This window comes from Notothenia rossii (assembly GCF_949606895.1).
Source record: "Notothenia rossii genome assembly, chromosome: 11".
Classification (NCBI taxonomy): domain Eukaryota; kingdom Metazoa; phylum Chordata; class Actinopteri; order Perciformes; family Nototheniidae; genus Notothenia; species Notothenia rossii.
Window position 1 is genome coordinate 12,155,785 of NC_136910.1, and position 23,850 is coordinate 12,179,634.

Consider the following 23,850-nt stretch of genomic DNA (forward strand, 5'->3'; position numbering starts at 1 on the left):
AGCTTGTTTTTTGTCTTACACACATTCAAAAACACAAATTCCTCATTTAACAACCATTTAAAACTGAGAGAAAGCAGCAACTTACCATGTCAGCACGATAGCTTAAATATCTACAGTTAAATGTGGTGTCTTGTAATAACAGGAAAATATGGTAGATATTCTAACATAAATGTTCCCAAGTTAGATACGAAGTACCTCCTTTTTCTTTCTACCTGAAACAACTTTTCCTGTATGGTATCTGAGAGCAAACCAGGAGCTCGGTTTCATGAATAACATTTTCCTGGAGTGCAACTGTATTATTCACAGCCTATGAAGGCCTTTGTTCTGTAGAAATAACAAGTGGGAATGAAACCGATGATAGCTAGGGTCTATTTCACCTCAACATGGCCCCTTGAGGTACTTGAAACACAAACGCACTTGAAACACAAAACAGCACACTTATCTGAATATGATTGAAAGCTATAAGGAAAGAGTCCATTGTATCCTTAAACAACAACTTACATCAATATATATACTGTATAATGTGAAGATATAGCGGCCTAATTTTGACATAACAGCAAATGTAATTTAATGGAACATGGTGGTGACAATATGACATTCATCATGTAGCTCCTAATTTGAAGTGTTGAAATTCCCACAAAAAATGATGATGATGATGGGAATCTGGATCAAGACATTTTATATTTCCTTCCTAGATCTCATCTCTTAAATATTAACATTTTTAATTTTACTTCAAGATTTAGGGTTGTGCATTTCATGGTATCCCAGAGGGCATGTGTCACACACAAATATACCGTCGCAGCCAATCAGCAGTATTTGAGAGTAGTAAAAGTACTTACATCCCCAAGGTTGACATCCCTTTTTCTTCCCCTGCAGAACTGGCTGGTCAGATGGTACAGCACAGTGCGTCCACGCTTCCTGGCCTCCCTGAAGTGAGAGCTGCTCTTCCTCCTCCTCTTGTCCTCTGAAACTGTCACAAAGTTGCTCAGATCAGCGCAAGCTCAAATGAATTATTCTATTTGAATCTTTTTTCAACCCTCCCCAATCTCTCTCCTCTGACTGACACCTTTTCCTTTTTTTTTTTCTTTAAATATCTTTCTTTGTTTCTTATTTTTAATTGAATTGATATAGTTCCCTTTTTAAATTTGTTCTACTTTTCAACTGTGATTCTCATTGTTAAAGGGGCAGTATTTTCAGTTTTTTTTAAGTTTCATATATCCTTTTAAAGATGATAAAGAATAAGAAAAGATCAGGGCATGTCAGTAAGTAAGACAAATAACACTGAGGAATATTCGTCAACATAAAGTAATTACATTTCTTTTTTTTATGCTGAATATTCCTCCCTGTTGCAGTTCCCCAAGTAAGACACAAAAACACCTCCAACTAGTAGGTGCTTGACTTTCCTTTCGATTGCATTTCCTCACAATGATTTCCCCCGGCATACTGCTTGATTTTTGCAACAGACTGTGTCCAGGTTCCACTCGAGGAGATCGACGCCCGAATCAAACTACCATTGCGAAAATATTGTCTGAGTTCGGTGAATCGGATTCCAACACAACCACAAACTGCTGGGCAGAATGTGACAGTGATGAACAAGAGCAAAGGTAGAAACGGAAAGCTGGGAACCAGAGGATGACCTGCTCGTAAATCATGCTCCAAGTAAGCAAATACTTTTCTTTTCTAAGAAACCCTGTAGCCTACCTTCCTTCTTGCTGTTGTGGTGGGCCCTTCCATAGGTGTCGGTGATGTCCTTGAATGAGAAGAGGAAGAGAACCATTTCGCCCTTTTCGTTCTTTATGGGCACGATGTCAAGCAGACACCAGAAGGCCACACCTGGAACAAAATCAGAAATCTCTATTTATTGAAAGAAGGAAAATCGTCAACATGCAGTGTAATGTTATAGATCTCTTAAGGACTTCAGTGATGGCTCCAAGCACTGTGATATCCCATGTCATCATGCCAGCTCTCACCATATTTGTCACGTATAGCCTTTCTAAAAATATACCTCCAATTAGATATGGATCATGTTCAGGGGGAGTGTGCACAGAGAGAAAGAGCAAGTCACAGGGTTGGTTTTGACAAGTCAGGCAGGGAAGGAGCGCCATAGATGTAAGACCTCGTCGTAACCCAGAACGCTCATTAGCTACTCTGCAGAATCGCTGCTCCGCATCTCTTGTCCCCTGTGTGTGCTTGTGTGTGTGTGTGTGTGTGTGTGTGCTTGTGTGTGTGTGTGTGTGTGTGTGTGTGTGTGTGTGTGTCTGTGTGTCTGTGTGTGTGTGTGTGTGTGTGTGTGTGTGTGTGTGTGTGTGTGTGTGTGTGTGTGTGTGTGTGTGTGTGTGTGTGTGTGTGTGTGTGTGTGTGTGTGTGTGTGTGTGTGTGGCGCCAAGGAAGACAATAGTTATGTTGTGTCTTGGCTCAAGGCTGTGGGTGTAACTACACTGTACAACATGAGAAAAGCTATTTGTGTTTGTTTTGTGCTTGCAAGCATTAGGTGCTAAAAGTACATTCACTAAAGTATTGTACACATTTGAGGTACTTTTAGTTTACTCAAGTATCTTCTTTTAACGACCATTTTCTACTTCTACTCTTCCACAGGGGGAAATCAAATGCTTTGTAATGACAGCTTTGGTTACTGGTTATTTCACAGATAAGGATTTGTAATACGGTACTGAAGAAAATGAAATGCATGAGAATGGAAATGGTGTTGTGTCTTAACGGCATTATGTTTTTTATTTGGGCATATAATAAATGATTGTGTCTTTCCCCTCATTAGTTATACTGTCACTTCCTTACTGTAACTGCATTACTGTACTGTGAGAGAAGAAGAAAAAAATGAAAAGAAAAAGCTATTTTCACTACGGAGCAGATTTGGTATCCATCAGCATAATTAGCGGTTCTCACACTTCGAGGCAGCAGGTCTGGAAAGAGAATCCTGTGTGCCGATCAGAGAGGATTAAACTGTGTTGTATGTTCTTTTGAAATGCATGCCATCGTATTTTGAGTCTGATACAGGTTGTCAGAAGGATTAAGAAGAAATGGATTTAAACTACAGTGGTAAACAAACACATATACAGTATGTACAGTACCTTGTATTTTCTACACTATAAAACGATGACTGGGGCGAGGTACTGGATTGAGATCTGCTGGAAGTGTGCCTCTCTATTGACAAATGTGTAGAAGATTTAAAAACAAGTTCAGGCACTTGTAAATGTCCTAAATCGTCACGATTTGCCCAAAATGGTGATATTAAGGATGCATTAGAAGTGTGTGCTATGGTGAATGAAATATATAACATATATTATTTTCATGAATGTGTCCCATGCTCAATCCTATATGTGACTGTATTTTTTGATGTTTACTTGTTGACAGCACAGTTTCAACTGTTAATCATTTTTAGATTTGTATTTACTTTATTTTGTATTATTATCTCACCTTTTAGTATCTTATATGATGCCATATGTTTGAATCTAGGACAGTTCTTGTGTAAACAAATTAGATCAATAAACATATGTTAATAATGAATAATGTATTCAAGACTGACTTTAAGAGTTTTGATCCGGCACACAAGTTCAGTCCTTCAGACCGTTTGCCCTCATGTGAAGGGATAAGAAAAGCGGACTGCAGATTTTCACTTGACCTTATGGTTTTATTTTAATACTAATGAGCACCAAGTGCAAAACGTATTGAAGTGCTGACATGCTTTATTTCAAATTCAGGATCACTGTCGGGAATCATAATAAAACCAAAATGTTAAATCTAAAAATAAATGTGCTCTCCATAGAGATGAATACAAACTAAATCACACAATGAACTGATACAGCAGAATCAGACAGAGCAGAATCCATCCAGTTCAAATCAACTTAACACAGGATGAAAGGAATGTTAATTGCCAAACAATCTTTGAAGAAAATGAAGATTATGCCAACACATTTAGGGCTCTCTCCTCCCTATCTTCTTTGCCGTGCACCCACCATTTTTCTTGTAGAAGTGGACCTCGGCCTGGTACTCCTCTCGGCCCTCCAGAGCCTTCTCCATCTGCTGGGCCACGTGCTCGCAGGTGTCCATGCCGTACAGGAAGCGGCAGCTGCAGTTCTTCTGCATCACCTCAGTTCTGGTGAAGCCCGTCAGTTCACAGAAGCCGTCCGAGCAGTAAACGATGGGGTAGCCGCGGTGACCCTGGGCGTTACCCAACAGGAAATTACTGTCTGTTAGAAGGAAATGAAAAGGTGTTAGAAGAAGTTCGAGGCCAAGGTGAGACACTTTTTCTTTCTCTAATCTTTAGCAGATGAGCGGCTTGCTTCCGTCTGAAGTTTATTGAACTATAATCAAAGTCTTTTAAGGTCTTTGAACTTTTGTCAAAGTGGTCCAACACTAGTTTAGCAGTTCAAAGTAAACATGAATCAGACTTTGGTGTGGACTCAGTGTCGGGCTAAATTCATTCCCCAGAGCTGTCATCATCTGATTTCAGGTTTACTGATGTCGAGGGTTGAAGGGAGTGCTGTGCTGGGCAGCAGAAATAAAAAACAGCTGACTGGAGTTTAAAAAGTGCACAAAGGTCAGTGTTAGGCGTACTTGATTTGCTGATGGGAACATATAGGAACCTAATGGTTGTATAATAGAGGAATGTGAAGTTATTTGATAAAAAATTGAAATCTGCATCAGCAGAGACTAAAATCCCAACGTTCCCCCCTAGAGGGAGTATCTTTTCTTGATGTACACATGTCTGTTACAACAACGGAAACTGCTTATCATGCGATTATGTGCAATTCCCTTCAGAATTCATTATTGTTGTCTATGAATGACTTTGAAATAATCACACAAAAACATATATTTCAAGCTAATTGACTTCACATGAGTTATTAAATTGGCTTCATATGAAATTTTTATCCGGGTCCTATAATAGAGAACCGCAGTGACGCGTCGTAAAACCCGGAAGTAAACTTCTTCCGGTTCCTTCTTGAAAAACCAATGCAAATTCTCCATAGGATTTTGGAAAATAGCTCGAAATAAGGTCTGTGGTTGACAGACATTTAAGAGAGGGATCACGTTTTGTTCAGCCGGATAATTTCCACATGTCAACCCTACTTTTATCATTTCTGAATCCTAAATCTAGTCGCCAAAAGCGAAATGCTAACGTTATGCTATAAACGAACTACAATAACCCAATAAAACCCAAATAACCCAAACCCAATAAAGCACTGGAATATTGCACCCTTGTTCTTGTTGCATGTTTCTTCGCCTGTGCATCTCAAGGTAAGGATAGTATTGCAATGTGACTCAATGACCTGACGGATACCCAGTAGATCCACATATCTAAATGTCCAATTAAAATGGTGCAATATGACATCTGATGTGCAGGGTTTCCCATTATGTGGATCACATGATGTGAATATTGCACTCCACCTGTGCTGTTCATTCAGCACCAAGGACTCAACGCTCTGCTTCTTCACTGTTCCTCACTGGGCTTCAGCACCATGGACAGTTCCCCAGCAGCAGTACGGCTGTGTTCCTGCTCTGCCACAGTGACTCCCGGCTGCGGTGCGTTTGTTTGCTCCTATATATAAACATGTGAATCCTGGTGACAGGTATAGTTTGACTTCACACTTTCCCTCGATTGCTGGGTGCATGTGACCTTAACGAGCTGAAGCAGCTTCTTGCTGCAGTGTTGCCGCTTTGTTAGAAGAGATGCTTGAGCTACAAGTGGAATAAAGTGATATACACGTCCAAAGGGAAAACAGCTTAGCAAACTGGTGCCAAAAACATTATTAAAATAAATAAGGAAATAATTGTCCACAGATTAGCGATTAATGGAGCAGACACAATAGCAGCTGAACACTAGTAAGCCAACAGCATATACAGTAAATCATTGTTAGTTTTCTTAGTTTGGTAAAGTTTGCACTTATGCCATTGCTTTTGGTGACAGATTCTGGACAATTAAGACAAATATTCACCCTTTTTAGTTTAAGTGTTCAACTTTTCTTCTCGAGAGCTGTTCAGACTGTATCTACAGAGTCCCTTGTGTGACACATTTGTAATCCTAATAGGATACGTGACTATACTGTACAGTATATAAAACACATGAACATGTATCCCTCCTGGGGTACAGAGAGCTCTTGGATTGAACTGGATACCAAGTGGATTAACCCCGTCCCCGAACACGTACAAATCTACGGATCAGGGTTATTGATGTATTTAAGGAAATATGAGTGCATAATATTTAGCTAATTCTTTGCATTACAAAGGCATTACATTGTGCTCCACAGTCTCTGACATCGTTGCACTGCTTAACTGAAAACATCAACCTCGCTATTTTCTGTACGCAAAGCAGAAAGGCAGCGCACTTGTAGTCTAAATTCTCCCGATTCCACAGAGAGCGAGACTAAGAAGGAGCGGTGTTAAGCAGCTGCTACAGCGCTTTCCGCAATCTAGCACTTTAATTGGCCAGGCTGAGCCGAAAGAAGTCTATAGGGGATGTCTTTTCTGAGCGGTGACAACCTTTCTTGGGTGTGCAGTGAGCAGCAACTAAACTGTCAGAGTGGAATTATAGGAAGAGACAGGCATTAGTTGGATCCATCAACAGGCAGAGGGGTCTTTACGTCTATTCCTTTGCCTTGCTACAGTTGCTGTTCCCCAGACTTCAACATGGAGAAACTGATATGTTTCTGTTCCCTGTGCGCTGCGGATCCTGGGGTTCATGTAAAGCGATTAATAGCTGTTGTTTTTTTTGCTTTTATAGTTGTTTGTGCATGCAAAGTCAAAACTCCTAAGATGAATTGCTCAGCTTCTCTGTGTCTATGTATCAACGCCTCAACAAATGATCCTATAACAGTGGCTAAACACCATGTTTTAGCATAGCCTAATACAATATGTCCTCTTTCTAACACCCCATCTGAGAGAGCCAGCAGGTGTTAGAGAGCAACCGCATTCATCTGTGGTTTATGTAATGTTTACCTAAGAATAGGTTCATCTTTACTTAGGATCCCTAAATCGGTCTGTAAAATAGGTCAAGGGCCAGGGTATAGTCATAAATCACTTTGTAAGGATGTATTAAAACCAACGAGTGCCAGCGGGAAAACAACTTTTATGCTGCGCTTCGAGGAATTGAAACTGTACTGCTTCACACTGCGGATAAGATTAGTCGTTGAAGTTATAAATGTTATTGATCTGCTCCATTCAATTTAGCGAACTCAGGCTTTCTTCAAAATCCTTTAAATCAAGGTGGATTGGTTTGTAGTTTGTGTTGAATACAATGAAAGAAATAGCTCAACATGTATTTGCTGTCTTGCCAAATGTTAAACAAGAAGAGAAATAACATTCATATTTGCATGCTAATGTGAAGCTACAGACTACAGTCAGCATACAGACTGGAAACAGCAAGCATGGCTCTATGTCACCACTAAAAGCTCACTCAAAGACACATCATAACTCATTTGATTACCAGACCAATTATAGTTTTTGGGGGGTGCATGAAGTCACTGATTCAAGAAACAAATGTGGCAAATCGTGCCTTGAAACACCATCCTGTTGTTTTTAAGATTTGGATTTCGGATGCATTAAACATAGCATCATATCAAAAGGTGAGGAGCTTTGGAACTGCTCGGACAGACTGTGTAACCTTTAAAAACAGCCCGGCTAGCTGTTTCAAAGCTAACAGGCTGTCAGCTCCAGCTACATATTTGCCGCACAAATATGACGGTAGTAACAAAATCTAACCCTCAGAAGGAAAAATAATTTGCAGAAAGTACTGTTCCTTCAAGAAATTGATGCGTGTGAGGGTGTCAGTATATATCCTTCAAATCGGATGAGGTCCTCGAAAAGAAAAAGCTCTTTCAAGGCTTCACTTTGGCTTTTACAAACACATACTTATTTCTCCTGTGGTAACTTCGTAAGCAAGCACTGAACGCCACTTAATAAACAGTTTCTGTGGGCATATTTGTGTGTGTGTGTGTGTGTGTGTGTGTGTGTGTGTGTGTGTGTGTGTGTGTGTGTGTGTGTGTGTGTGTGTGTGTGTGTGTGTGTGTGTGTGTGTGTGTGTGTGTGTGTGTGTGTGTGTGTGTGTGTGTGTGTGTGTGTGTGTGTGTGTGTGTGTGTGAGATGTTGACAATGCCTCAATTCTTAGGCTGTAATCCTCTCAGGGATATTGCTTTGAGTGGCCGCTCCGCTGTGCTAGCTCCCTTAATTACACATCTGTGCTGACTCGCTGCAACTGTAATCTGACATGATGATGCTACATGCTACTGCTGACTGCAAGCCGCCTGCATCGTGTACATGTTGCACAATTTCCTCAGTGTATTAAAGACAAATGAAGCCCGCCCACTGCTTTACCAGATAATTAGCAACCAGCAGCATGTAATGACTTATAAGAGAGGATGGGTGAGAGTACAAAGAAAGGTGGCCTTGCAGGAGAGAAGGTCACTGGTTGGGTAGAGAGGTCTGATCAAATCATCAATGAGGTTTATTTGGAAATTAGATATTAATAAGAGTATTTTCCAACAGCATCAGTGCAAAGTTTTATTAAAAGCTTGTTCCAAACCAAAGTATCTGTGCTGTTGAATCCTAAAAAAAGCTATAAGGACTGCAAGCATGTGGCGCCTTTATTCTGGGAACGGTGCAAAATGCATTACAAAGACTCACACCAACTCACACCAACCTAGACCAACTCACACCTACAAGCACCCACCGATGGAGGCGGAGGTCCCACGTAAGGAGCAGACCTGCACATCAGGAGCAGATTTAGATCGTAATCAAATACATATATTTGGGAGGAGGCCGTAACCAAACCACCCATACTGTAAGTGATAACTGAATGAACTCCATTTACAGACTTTGACAATGCCAGCTAAATACTTTTGCTGTTGTATGCAAGTAAACACAAATTTTTTTATCGTATTGTTGTCACATGTTTCGAAGAAATATTACTTTGTAATTGTTATCAATGTCAGTCGAGTATATCATTGTTTTATGGTTTAAATCATCCTTGACAGTGCTTTACTTTCTTTCAGCTATTTTATCAGCCCGTTAAACGGCTGTTATCAGTTGAATTGTGGGGGAACTTCCACCAGCAACTTTATGAAAGGCTTGCAGTTTTAATAAACTTCACTTTCATTTACACAATGTCACATAATGTTAGGTAATGTAGCGTAAAACAACATACATAACGGACGCTAGTTGAGCTTAGTTAAGTTATAACTCACTTTTAGTTTAATGCACAACACATGTAGTACAGCTAAGAACAAATGGACACAACCTACTTGTATTTGGATTGGTCGGGAACCATAAATATAGATGTGTACTTCATCTAATTATTTGGGTAGCAGGCCCCTTCTTAACCATATTTAGGAGGCTCTTCATCTCTCATAATGTAGTAGAAACATAGAAAATGTAACAAAACATTGGGATTAACTCGTCACATGGCAAACTAAATACAAGAAGCTTCAGCTTTCCACTACATACAGTATGTAGCAGTTTTCTGGTATTTCCAGCCGCCACCAACTCATTAGCGGGGTAACATTGAGCCACATAAGGTTCAATCTGACTCTAACACATCTCCTCTTAAATTCATCCACCCATCGCCTTATATCTGAAAAGTGTTCAGGGGGGAAATAAACCCCGTTCTTATCTCTGCCTGCAGCTGCCCTGTGGTTAGGTCGCCCCACATGGCAAGCGCTGCTGTCAACGGGAAAACGCCGCCGGGGAGGTCATGTGAAGGAGCTGAGAGCGGTGGGAATGAGTGCAAAAGACTGACGTGTGTGCTGTCACACAAATACGACAGTGGCGGGGCATGATGGAAACTCAAAGGTCGAGTTCTTTTCGCCTGCGTGACAACAAACATCAGCCTGCAGAAGGGCGGAGGTGCCGCTCTATGAAGGGACCCTGACCCTTGACCTCGGTTGATTCCCCTTCAGGGATATACATCGCAAACATATGGAGACATCATATAGAATCAGCATTATAATGCAAAGCTGCAGATCTTTGGGGGAACAGGAACGCTGACTTTGCCACGAGACAAAGGTTACTGACTTAACCTGTTCTGACATTTGCCCTGTAGTGTGGGGAGGTCGGTGCTCCACACCAGTTATTTTTCTCAATCTGTTCCATTATAATCAATTTAAGGTTAAGGAACTGCAAACCTCTGATGGCATTAACATTTGAAATATAAGCTGAATGATAGATAAGGGCTATTAAAAGCAAAATGCTCTATCATTTGTCATACAGAGCAGTTTTCATAAAGGCAAAGGGTGGTCTCGTTTTGCATGGAGACACAATGTGAGTAATTATATGGATAGCTAAATAAATGATAATGGGAAGATGATATTTACATACACAATTGTTTGAAATACATCATATATTTATTAGAGAGGGCAGTCTAGGCAAGGGCGATGTAACAATGACACATTACATAAAGTGAATGGCTGCTAAGTCAGCAGTTTGTTTTTGTTTAGCTGATGATAAAAAATGTTTTTGACTATGTGACTAAATATATGAGACAGACATCATGTTACATATTTCAAAGCGGCTTTATTTATTTTAACTATTTAATGTAAAAACATTGGTTCAATGTGATATCGGCGTTATGTTTTAATTATTGAAACCCCTCTTTTCATTGTTTTTAAGTGAAATGCCAAAGATGTGATACATATTGTATTTAACTCTACTTCAAGCCCATTTTGAATATTTAACACTGCAGATCTTTTTTGTATGTGTTTGTCAAAATGAATGATGGACAGGAACATCTGTTAACGGGAATAATGTATGCTATTAATTGCAAATGTTGCATAAAATTGCTGAAAAGGTGTGCAGAAGCATCAAGTTTGACTTATTTTGAAGCTGAAAATGGTTTGTTTTTGTATGCAGATACATCTTAATGTTGTAATTGTGCTCAGAGATGGTTTATTTCTCAACCAAAAAACAGGATGAATATGTCACTATATTTATTATTTAGTTTGAATATGGTTAACTTAATTCTTGATATAGCTTTACTTTTGTGGTTTTGCAGTGTGTCGGACTGGAAACACTTTAAATATGCATCTGGAGGCGTTTCAGTTTAAAACTAAGAAATTAGACAAAGTATTAAGTTCCTACAGTCATCTTTTACGACAAAAAAAGGATTATTGGAATATATTTGTGTAAGATGAGTTTTAAAAAAAAGTCATTTGTGTAAAAGTGGACCGTGATTGGCTCTGAAGTCAGTGCTATGTGGTCGCAAAGGGAAAGGAAGCAAAACACAGAAACTGTCAATAATAAAAGTGTATGTCTGTATATAGAGCCAGAGTTTGTTCAAAGTCAAGGAGGAAAACCACCTTATTCTGAATGAGGTTAAAGGCGGTCTGAGTTGACCCAGAAAAGTGATCGCAGCTGCACGACCCACAATGCCATTTGTTTAAGAAGCACCTTCCTTAAACAAGAGAGCAGCTGGATTCTAAAAGTCCTTGATTAGAAACCAATTCAAGTGTGTTCTCTTTAGCGGACACTCTTTTTTCAAAGACCAAAGTGTTCAAGCATCATCCATGTCAAGTGGCGGGACCGTGTCGCCCCGGCAACAGGAAGAAGCTATTTTGAGCCGTTGGGACACTGCCCCTTCTTACGGAGCCACAGCCTTATGGTGGGCTTTGTGAATGGCTTGGAAGTGGCACAAACTGGCATGTAGTTGCAGGGAGGTGTATCCTGCTGCTACAAACACACTTTCATCTCGGCCATTAACTGGTTATTTATGCACAAGCAAGCAGGGGAGAGAATAAACACTAACAAAAACTGACGTTGTAGAGCAGATATAAAGTAGTTGCCATGCAGTATGAAGATATGAAATAGTTTGTTGATTTGCCATCCTTACATGGTGAATGTAGGCTCATCTGCCCAGAGTTACAATCAAGCTGCAGGACTGTTGAAGTTGAGGACTTAAAAACCACAGTGTAAGAGAGAAATGGCCCCGTGGCCCTTCATGTTCCTAGATTTAAGTACCAATAATTAATACACTTATACCAACAGAAGAGAACTTGGCAGATCAATGAGGTTTCTCTTCTTTTTAAGGGCATAGATTAGCTAATATTACGACTTATTCAGAGAATAAAGCAACCGGTCGATAAGTCGATTGACAGAAAAAGAGTCCGGGACTATTTAAATAATTTATGTTGTGCATTTCCTTTTTAAAACAAATGCTGTTTTCAGCCTCTAAAATGTGGGGAGGTGTTGCTTTTATCTTATTTATGTCATGTTCAAGAATATCTTGAATTTTCTTTTGAATAACCAAGGATTTTTGGATTACATTTTTTTTACTTTGAGAAACAGAGATGATATTTTTTTTACAATTTACTCACATTTTAAAGTAATTCATCTATTAATTTATAAAGAAAAGTGGCAAATTCATCAAAAAGGAAATGAGTTGAAGCCCTATTTGTAGCTGAAAAGCTTCTGTCGATTGGTGATGTAGCACATTAGAATAGACATCCAGCCCCAAAGCAAAGGGTTTTCCTCCCCTTCCACTGGGAGGTTAGGGGAGACGTCCACCCAGAGAGCAGCCCTGAGGATTCGGCAGGGAGTCCATGTTTAGCTCAAGAACCCCTCAGCAGGACAGATGCACCATGGGATCGCGACCCGTTATCCTACGGCTGAACTTTGTCGTCATCTCTACATCTGATGTGCATCTTCTAAACACACAAACCTCTTCATCTGTTTTTCAAACTACAGACAATGTTCCTGATCATGTTTTAAGCTCCTGAGAAATCCTCTAACGCCTCATTAGAATGCCTCACGAGTCAAAGCTGTAATTGCGCACCCACATCAATTACACAGTAATGTCCCCCATTTCACTGTGTTTATTTCCCTGAGTCTGCAACCAGCCGTTCTTTCAGGCTCAATCGACAACAAAACACAGAAATCCCCACGGTATTTGTTTACAACGAGCCACAACCTCCCCTGAGGTGGCACAAGGTACAAAACAAGACACACGAGTCAGGCTCGACTTGACTGGCTGCCTAATGGCTGCAGCGGCTAGTCTGGAGCTCACTGTGTGAAACAAATGTGAAAGGACAACATGATTTCTGAAGGTCAATTTTCGGCTGCTGTGTCTGACTGTAAAAGTCGCAACAAACTTTTCTCCACATTGCACTGCCACTGCCTGCAGACGGGCCTTTGGTCAGGCAGTGCTGATGTGTTGGTGTTTAGATACAGGGCCCATGGACCGATCTGAGAACACACACTCATATTCACTCTCAAGATTCAGTCTCATCTGCCTGTGGCTCTCCTGCTTACATTTTGTTTCTTTCAGATTTTTTAAATTCCAAATACAGTTAATGTGGTCAACAAAATACAGTAAACTGAAATATGACAGGGTAGGGTTGCACACCACACTCCAACCACGGAAGTGGAAGTTACATGGGAAGCAACTTAAACCACTTTGCAACCAGAAAGCTCCAATTTGAAAGTACCAAAACAACAATATACTTTCCTTCTTTAAGGATATAGTGAACACCTTGCAATAAACGCATTGTACATGTTTGTTATCATTTTATATACACTTTACTGTTATGTTTACATTACACATGTTACTGTGTCCTCTTCGCTGCATTTTTTTCTTCTTAATATGTTTCTCATTTGCAATTTCCATAATTTGCACCTAATTCTGATTATCCTGATTGTGAATTCAAAGTACTTTGCACTTTGTACTTACGGGTGCCATCGAAGCGGGTGGCAATGGTGTCCAGAAAGGTGTTCTGAGGGGCCAGGAGGCCCTTCATCACTGGCATCTTGACCCAGACGTGGGACGGCCAAAAGCTGGCTGGCGGTCACACCATCCCAGAGGCACGACAGGGGGCTTCCAGGGGCTCTCAGCAGGTGCAGGACACTTCGAGGGTGACAGTTCGGCGCTGGTTGCAGGGTCACACATTTACAGTAAAAGCGACCCCCCCCCCCCCCCCCCCCACCACACCTTCCTCCAAGCGATGTCTCTCCCAAAGACAACAGTGCAGTCTGGGAGGACTAAAATAGCTCACTCCAACAATGCAGAGGGTCCAGGTGTGTGCAGCCTAGAAATGAACAGTAGCAATCACCAGCAGCTGCTCAGTCAGCAAAGAGAGATCAAGTCCAGATGACGCTGACATCCAGAGAGCTTCAGATCACAGCTGTTGCTTGTCGGCACTTTTCAAGAACCAAGGGCTCATTCCTGCAGGAACATGGTGGAAGTTATCCTTTAAGTCCACAGCTTCGCTCTTTAAGGAGGGGGGAACAAATCTGCAAGACAAAAATGACAGAACATTTGCTCCTACACCTCTGACACCCCACAGCTCAATGCCGTCAGGATGCTGTGCCACAGTAGTTGCATCTTCTCTCTCTCTATCTCTCTCTCTCTCTCTCTCTCTCTCTTTCTCTCTCTCTCTCTCTCTCTCTCTCTGGCTACCATCCACTCCTCTAATATCCCAGCCAATGAGATGATGGCATCCTCTGTGGGGACCTGTTTTCATCTGTGGTGGGGGGGATAGAGAGAGAGGAGAGAGGGAGAGAAGGAGTGAAAGCACGTTGAGGGAGGGGAGGGAAAGGAGAGAGGGAGGGAGGATGCTTTCGGAGCAGCTGACAACACCATTACACCCCAAGGTGCTACTATCAGCACATGGCTTTTGTGTGCATGTCTGCTAAAGAAGGAAAGATGGATTACCTGGATGTCGCTCAGTGCAGGCTATTGTGTTCACTTTGACGGGGTGCTATTGTGTTGATTCGTCTTGTCCGGCTCGAGGGGAATGGTGGTTTGTGTGTGTGTGTGTGTGTGTGTGTGTGTGTGTGTGTGTGTGTGTGTGTGTGTGTGTGTGTGTGTGTGTGTGTGTGTGTGTGTGTGTGTGTGTGTGTGTGTGTGGAGGGGACAGGATATATTCAGGTTCATTCTTGTACCTGCATATACACTTTGCTAAGTGACAGAGCTGCACGAGGAGTGAAGCCCAAATTATATCAATCTTCGAATAATGTTGTTTGTTTTTTGTCTCTGCTTGAGAGGGCTGGTCACTGTTGCCCTCACAGCCCTTACAGTATCCTCATGAAAGAATTAAGACTCTGGGATGAGAGCGGCTAAGAGCGGATTAACAGGATAAGCCCGGAGATGTTTTTCATGACGACTTGATACTAGACACACCAAAGTAAAGTCACAACTTAACTCACTTTTACAAAGCTCTGCCAACGAGGAAAACACCACGAGATAGTGAAGTAAAACAAATATTTATCATACTGTGTTATTATTAATAAATTGTCAACAGAAACCTCATTCGATTTTTTTAGTAATGAGGGGAAAGATGATCCCACTATTAAACTAATTGATTCAACCGTCATTAAATATTAATTATTCCAAAAGAAACCTGATAATTGGGGGACGTTTTAAAGTAGACGTGTCCTCTTCTTTGGATAAGTGAGTATGGTCCTTATGTTAAGTGAAAGCACATGTTGATGTCTGCAAGGTTTTCTTTTTGCAGGAATATTAGGCCAATAGGAAGTAGACTGATTTGTTCATTTTAAATTGGTCTATGGAAAGTTTTCAGTATGGACTGAGTCTTTCTGAAAAACGAGGTGTTTCTATTTTGGTCTCTGTGATTTATGTGAAGCCTGAGGATAGATCCAACTACGGCGCTCGGGTAGTATAGATTGTTCCAGAAGCTAGAATCCCTACCAAGAACTATATATCATTTGGAGTTTTTTATTTATTTATTTCAGCACCCTCACTCTTAAAGTTAGCATGACACGACTGTCTTAAGTGATGGTTTAGGAGGATATTAAATAACCTACATGTAACATGAGTTTGAAACTTGGATATTTTTAAGTCTCTCCATCTGCAAAAAAAACAAGACAATAAATAAGAATTACAATCTTCACATTATATCTCCTAGACCCTGCATCAACTGTAGCTTTATGCTAATTGTAAGCAACAATGTATGAGAAAATAAACTGAAATATAGATACACAAGTTTCAAAAGCAATCTGGGAAAAGTTGAGCAGAGTCAGCCGCTGTGTGGGCGATTCCTCTAGCCAGAAATGAAGTTTGTAATCTGTAGGGAGAAGAATGCGTTTGATCTTTATGGACCGTCCCGGCAGCACTTGCAGATCTCTGAGATGAGGTCAATGAAGTGGTGAACGGAAATTACCTCTCCGAAATCATTTCTGAAAAAGCAGCAACAACAACATGTAGGAGAAGATCATTTCCTGAGCTGATGATCACTAATATTCTTTCAGTCAGAAAATGTTGGAGAGAAAAGGTGATTAAAAATGCAGAATCCAGCTGGCAGCAAAGGTGAGCTGCATTTAGAGAATAGAGGAGAAAAAAAACAGTGAAAGTAAAAGGCCGGCCCTCAGACAGTAACAAAGTATTTTTCCCTTCGCGGATCCTATTCAAGCCCTGGCAGCCCGTCACTGCTATCTATTTTTAATGGCTTCTCATTGTCCTTTCCTCTTGTAGTTCATCCATCTCTGCTTGTCGCCAATAGAGAGGCTAATGCATTAAACATGCTCACTACCTACATTCTAATACGACCGAGTGACCCCACAGGCGGCCAAGTGAAATACTATCCCAAATACATTTCCCACAATCCTCAGCTCTGCCTGCACTGCTGGTGTTTCCCCACATTTAGTTGTTTGAGGTTAAATCTGACGAATATTCCTCTATTTCAAATACAAATGTGGGTAAATGATTTGCTTACATTTACAAAAAGAACTCCAACTGAAGATATATTTTAGATTAGCAGGAAAATCCCTATAATAATCCAGACTGTGGGATCAATAAGCTTTAGAGCTGGCATCATTCACTCAACACGTGAAATCCCTTCTCTAAATGAAATACATCTCCGTCCTCCAGTAGACCCATTGAGAAATCAGGTCTGTCATTCTCAAATCTCTGCTGTTTACATTGAATTAACTGGTGACTGAGCAGATGTGCTTAGGAGCTCTGTGTGTTTGTTTGTGTTTGTTTATGTATGTGCGTATGTGTGTGTAAATCCTCCAGGCACGAGGATGATAGACAACAATCTGTCATAAATAAACATAACATGCTGTAAACTGAAACTGTGCTTTATTAACTACAGTATGCTGTCATGATGTATTACGTTGGAACTACTGTACAGTCAGGCGCAACTATAATACAGCTTTTGTAAAATCAAACATTTCACAAAGTCTTTATTTATTTCTATATATCAATGTGATTTGAGAAGCATTATTTTAATGTAAGTTTCTTTTTAGTTGTATGGTGAAACTTGAAACAATAGTTACAAAAATACACCCTGCAATAGGTTAGCTTAGCTTAGCCAAAATACTGGAAACAGCTAGCATAGCACATACACGTACATTTACTTATTTTCATTTGACTTTGATTTGTCAAATCTCGGCTGAAATGAATGAAAATATAAACCCACAAGAGGGGCATCATTGACATGTTTGACATTTTAATCAAATAAATGATGAAGCTTGAAATAAACACTATTATAAGAATCTCTCATCGGCCTCTCTGTTTAAGATGGAGGCATTAACAGTTAAAGTTATCATAAAGAATTCACTGATTATGTTTGGACGGAGTTGTAGTGAACAGCATGAGTAACATCTAGTGCAGAAGTCTTACATACCATATGTACTACCCCCCCCCTAGTGGTGAAAACAAAGCCCTGACAATGGAAAGTATTGCGAGTAGAGAAAAGTCAGGTATGTGCAGAAACTGCCCACCCTGTGTTTGCTGCCTGCTGTCATGGGACAGTTTGCATTAAAATGAATGTTACTCTTAATTTGCTCATGATTTTTGAAAGGCTCACTGGAGCCAAAGAGAAACTGGGAGCTCACTCCAGGAGGCCAGCGCCAGGTTATCTTTATATGGTAGTTCAGAAGACAGAGCATGCTGAGATTCATTAACAGTTATGAACACATTTCACAAAGAAATAATGAAAAATTGTAAATCATTATTAACCAATCTACACTGAACAAAAATATAAACGCAACACTTTTGTTTTTGCTCCCATTTTTCATGAGATGAACTCAAAGATCTAAAACATTTTCTATATACACAAAATAACCATTTCTCTCAAATATTGTTCACAAATCTGAAAAAATCTGTGATAGTGAGCACTTCTCCTTTGCCGAGATAATCCATCCCACCTCACAGGTGTGGCATATCAAGATGCTGATTAGACAGCATGATTATTGCACAGGTGTGCCTTAGGCTGGCCACAATAAAAGGCCACTCTGAAACGTGCAGTTTTGCTTTATTGGGGGGGTCTGGGGGGGTCCGAAAACCAGTCAGGTTTACTACTTACTTACAAACACATCCAGTCTGTGACTTCAGTTGATCAGTAGGATAATAAAGGGACAACAAAGACACCCATGTACTGCTTTTGAGTCCATATTTACTAAATAAACCACAAAATGAAAATTATTAATAAATCCAATAATACTTTTAGTCACTCACTTTGATTTGTCACTTGGGATCACAGCCTAAACATCCAAACAGATGGTTTATAGGCAACAGGGTTCAGGATGTTTTTCTCCCTTGCATTTCAGCCCTTCTCCATTTTTACTGCATCAGTTTTCTTCACAGGTGAGTGCACTTAAGGGACAATGTGGATGTGTCGGTGCCGCAACATTCAATAACACCAGATGGCAGAAATTCAAAGGCTTGTATTGAGGAGAATTTACAATCTGTTATTTTACTTTTTCTTTAGTATTCCTGACAAACATTAGAACATGTAGGTAGAACACTTTTCTATAAACAAACTTGTACCCTTGTAATGATAAGGCAATAGTAAGATATACATTTATGTCATATTAATAGATGAAGACGAGGTCCTTAAACATTTAATTCAACAAAACTTACAGTTGGCGTTATTTATAATTATAGAAATATTCAAGAAATAATGAGAAGTTGATCAAATATCCCATTTCATTTGGTCAGCGCTCACCACAGTCAGAGTCCACTGTTTTGTCTCTCCCTTAAAAGAACAGGAGCTTTCAGGAAACGGTTTTTCCCAGGAGGAAGTCTGCGTATTCTTTCCTGCGCAGCACTCGGTGCATTTTGAAGGTGTTTGGTGAGGTGTTGGAGTACGCCATCATGTGCTCACGGAGTTCCTTGAACGCACCCTGCGCCACCAGCTGCACCCTCATTGATCCGATGCTGCCTTTGCTACGGAAAGACCTGTAGACAGCAGAGTCCTGCTGGAGACAGATGTCCAACTGGAGGGAAGGAGAAGGAACGGCAAAAGAGTTAGGATCTATTTCATGAGAAAGAAAAAAACATGCTTTTTGCCAGATTTGCCTCACCCTGTATCTTTGCTCCTCTGAGAGGTTTCTCACACCTTTCAGCTCTACAAACACCTGGTAATGAGGATCTGAGCCTCCTATTGAATCTCCTACAACACAACAGAGAAGAATCGCATTCATTTTAATGCAAACTGAACATGAAAAAGTCCCCAAACTATTAGCAGATCCCAAATTCTGCTGTGGCTTTGGGGTGAAGGTGAGGCGTCTTACCCATGATGCCGCTCTCAGCGCAGCAGTAGTCGACCAGCTGAGCTCCAGGCCACAGAGCAACAGCTTTCTTCAGAGCATCAAGGAACAACGCCTCGGACACTTTCTCCCCTCGAACGCTCAACATCTGACCCCGTCTGACAGAAGATGGAGGGAAGCAAGGAGGAAATACTTGATTGGGTTGTATATTTGAACACATGAGCAAACCATCAAACAGGAAGACATGCAGCACGAGATGATACAAGAAAACTAATATGCACAGGAACAATACCTGTATTGAAACTCAACAATGGGACACTGGTTGTGGAATCCAACTACTTTCACAATGTCTCCAACACGATATCTGAAACAAAGCAGGCACAAATCGGGTGTCATTTATGCAACTGTCAAATGAGACGAATGCTGGTTGTGGTTCTGACCAAATGAAATTGGATGTCAAATTGTCTGTAAGCACGCATCTTGATATGACATAGCATTATTCATCTTTCTTGATAGAGTGCAGTCAAGTGAAACCATATCACAATAGCAATGGCAAGAAGCAATTACTGAATATATTTCTTTCTCACCATAACTTGTGCAAATAAGTGCATTAAAATATACCTAGAATCGGTAAAATAGGGATTTACTTCCCCAAAAATGATATAAACATATAATTTTCCATGGACAACATGATTTGATCCATCGTTTGATCCATTTCTGCTTGTAAGTTAAACCCTGACCTGAAGAGTCCTGAAGCGTTGGTGATGATGAGCTCGTAGTTTTGTCCCTCCGTCACCTCCTCCATCAGCAGGGTGTGAGGCGCCTCCTCCTCCAGGCCGCTCTCTGGCAGGAACTCGCAGAACATGGAGCGAGGACACAGCAGATAGCGTCTGTTTGGCTCCTGGGGCCACAGGTTCACCCCTATTAGTCCTGCAGGGGCCCATATATAACATTAATGCTAATACTAGTAGCAAGTTTCATACTGAATATATCAGGACTTTTGGCCACCAGAACTTTTAGAGCAGATGTTTCATCTAACTCACTTTAAGAATTCAATCTTATTTTATATCATCCTTTTTATTTCATGTAAGGAAATTCTAAATACTAATTTCAACATTGCTTATCAGTTTTAATCAGCTAGTTAGCAACAAATGCCACTTTTTTTCATCTTGCCAAACCAAACAACTTAATAAACCCTATTTATCTGATTTGAAACCCACACAAAATAATCAAAAATAACAAAGACTTCCTGTAATACCTCCCCAGGTTCCTACCTTCAGTAGCAGCGTAGAAAGGCGAATAGAAAGGAACTCCCTGGCAGTAGGTCTCCCTCAACATTTCCCCATAAATCTGATTGGAGCCTGAGTCCACTGCCAGCACCAGGTGGAGGTGAGGCCACAACCGCTTGGCGATGCCACGAAAGCCGTCCTGGAAGAGGGCCCGGAGCTGGGCGGCCCTCTCTGGGTCCGGCTTCATCAGAGCCTCCAGACTGGACCTCACTGCGGGCTCCAGAGCCAGAGCGCTGCTGACCTTCCCTCGCTCGATGTCCTCCACGAGCTCCTGCCAGCGGTCCTTTTGGGACGCACAGGAGATGGGATAGAAATTACTTTTTTAATCCTTTCGCCATCAGAGAAATTACCTGAGCTTTTCTTTGGGTCAGTGGGAGCCTGACACCTGATTCATGATTTCTTCCCACTTAACTAGAGAATGTCCCGGTGGGACTCGGTCCAGGCATGCATGAAGGATACAGCACTAAATGACTTTTCTCCAAATACAAAAAAATAGAGTGCTGCTTTTGGATGATGTAATATTTTTTTCGAAGCTTATTTTCGCTCACATTTCCCATATGTTTCTACTTTTTAATGACTCGTAAAATGACATTATGATAATAAAAAAAACAACAGTAAAAGTGTAGGAAGGGTGTAGCATTGGCCATGGGAGAACCTATTACCTGTAGGAGTTAAACTTAACCACAGGGTGGATTCACAAATAATGTTCTGCTTGCTTTATCATTGCGAGATTATTTTAGCTGCACTCATGTGGTATACATTTAATCCAAACAATTAGTGGACTCATAACACATGTTCCTTTCATTCCAGTCCTTATAATAAAGACGGTGCTGTACCTGTAAAGCGCTGAAGGCGTAGAAGACTGTGGAAGCAAAGTTGGACTCGAGTGTTCCCACACTGGGATCTTTGAGAGCAAACAGGAGATGCAGGTAGAGGGTGTCCTTCTCACTGGGAACCTGGAAGGAAGGAGAGTACAATCCCTTAGAAACTGTTTAAAATGAAAAAAATAAATAAATAAATGCACTTAATAAAAATAACACGTAAATCCTACTTGACAAGATAGTGAAGTGAGATTCATGCTGATCCTCTTGTAAAATGTACCTCAAATGCAGGTGCTGGGGTAGTGTAGAGGTTGAGCATGTGGCGGGAAGAGGCTGGTGTGGAGGAGTTTGGTCCGATGGGAATACCAGCTTCAGACTCCCGAAAGGTAGGGGAGTAGAAGAACTTGGTGGTGCGTTGGAGGCTGTCGGTCGCAGGAAATGCTCTTGCCATGGCATCCAAACACACAGCAACTCCCTGACAGAAAAGAAGAAGGCATTGTTTTGTTTTACATGCACGACAACATATCATAAGCTACAGCTGGGCCGACACATCATCATCATCATCATCATCAAGCTCCACCTGCAGGAAGAACTCAGAGTTGGTGTCCTTGGTGCTGAGCAGCATGGCGCTGGCTCCTGATGTCCCGGAGGTCATGGCCAGAATCAGCGGCTTGTCAGCAATGATCAGCCTCTCCTCTCCCGCTGCAATGCGTCTGATCAGCTCACGGTAGTGCTCGTATGTGGTGATGGGGTGGCGCGACCGGAAGCCATCAATATCTAGAACATAAGTTTTATAAGAAGAAACACAGTTTTGAATATTGCCATTTACTACTGCACATACATTTGAAGATTTTCTTTCTGGTATTGAACAGCTACAATATACAATACAATATTATACAGGCTGTTTTTTTAGATTCCTTTTGACCTTTTAAAAAGCTGGAGAAGTAGCTTGCATTACTCATCCTTCATGGTGAGAAATGACTAAGGATAAACTGCACATGTCATTTTATTTTTCTGATCAAAAATCTAAATGTCATTTAGAAGTGGAAAGCAAAATATATGCATACAAATGAGACAATGGTCTGTACTGATTGTATGTACAAAGAGAATGTTATATTAATATTAATCAAATGATCAAAAGGTTTCAGTGTGTAAAAGTGTCAAAAATATGTTAAGGGAGGTGAAGTTGTGCTTTACAATCTTGCTGTGCAGCCTGACCATAGCCATATACACAAAACATAATGTTACATCAGAGCCACTCAGAGGACAAATCAGAGTCAGAGGAGGTAAAACACAAATAGTTGTCACAAAATACTTACATGTGCTTATATAAATAAAACACAATGTCACATCTGTTCATTAACACTATCGTAATCATTTCATACCTTTAATAGAGCTGAAGTCATACTGTTTTCCATAACTTGTGTTTTCGTTTTTGCGCAGGCGCTGAAGCAGGGTCTCCTCCTGCACTCGCTTCACATTCAGAGTGTCCGCTTCCAGTGTCTTTCTCTGCCTTCTGCCCAGCCAGCCCACTCCCTTCACCGCCAGATACTGACTCAGCAGACTGCTCCATGACCGTTTCCCACCCTTCATCTTGGAGCTGACGTCCCTCCAAAGGAGCGCCATGCCGGCCAGAGAGCATACACCGAGGGCGGTGGGCAGCGGAGGCGGCATGACTGTGGAGAGGAGCCGGTGTTACACAAGAAACATAACCGGTAGAAGAGCCAGGAGGGGGCGCTGTGAGCCAACATTACACATCATATTACATCATTAACTTCTAATCATTTGAAAAGTGTATATCATTTGAACGGTTTGGCCGTTACTTTTAATTTAATTCTAACGTTACCACGTAGGCCTATTCATATTTAACTTCCAAGCACGCACTTTCATTAACATGTGGTTTTACTGCCTGTTTTTTATGTGGATAAGAGAATCATTTCTATATTTACAACTAAGTTAAGCTACTCTAAATAGCAACAGTTACTCTTTGGCAACAGCAGAAGTACAGTACTAAAATGGATTTCCACTACAGTTTAAAGGCCTCTCCATCGTTTTAGACATCAGCTTTATCAAATTGAAACCACTTACCTTGGTTGTGTCCAATGATAGCGCATACAAGACATACAATAGCAAGGAGAACCCAAGGGATATACATCTCAAGCAGACAATCTGACCTGTGGTTTTAAATGTTCACATGAATAATAACGTTTAATCCTCCTTTATGTGAAAACAGAAATACTTTTGCTTCGCAGTAGTTTCAACTGCTTCCGTGTTTGGGTCGCAGCCTGTCG

At 40.9% G+C, this 23,850-nt stretch overlaps 2 protein-coding genes across 2 annotated transcripts in view; both read right to left on the minus strand.

Annotated features, from left to right (window-relative positions):
- The window catches only part of LOC307025876 (voltage-gated delayed rectifier potassium channel KCNH4-like), a 38,558-nt gene extending 24,677 nt beyond the window's left edge, over positions 1 to 13,881 (minus strand). Inside the window, exons 1-4 of the mRNA XM_079660835.1 lie at positions 13,667 to 13,881; positions 3,972 to 4,205; positions 1,702 to 1,833; positions 840 to 970 (exon numbers count right to left, since the gene is read on the minus strand). Of these exons, the coding sequence (XP_079516961.1) occupies positions 840 to 970; positions 1,702 to 1,833; positions 3,972 to 4,205; positions 13,667 to 13,742 (573 nt within the window). The 5' untranslated portion in view covers positions 13,743 to 13,881. The remainder of the gene's footprint in view (positions 1 to 839; positions 971 to 1,701; positions 1,834 to 3,971; positions 4,206 to 13,666) is intronic.
- Positions 13,882 to 18,333: 4,452 nt separating this feature from the next.
- Positions 18,334 to 23,788, minus strand: ghdc (GH3 domain containing). Its single transcript, XM_079660593.1, has 11 exons — positions 23,648 to 23,788; positions 22,945 to 23,235; positions 22,140 to 22,336; positions 21,840 to 22,034; positions 21,575 to 21,694; positions 20,724 to 21,021; positions 20,190 to 20,379; positions 19,742 to 19,813; positions 19,474 to 19,607; positions 19,264 to 19,352; positions 18,334 to 19,176 (listed from the first exon to the last, which is right to left on the minus strand). The coding sequence occupies exons 1-11, from the start codon at positions 23,712 to 23,714 to the stop codon at positions 18,955 to 18,957; spliced, it is 1,875 nt and encodes a 624-aa protein (XP_079516719.1). The 5' UTR covers positions 23,715 to 23,788; the 3' UTR covers positions 18,334 to 18,954.
- Between the last annotated feature and the right edge of the window lie 62 nt (positions 23,789 to 23,850).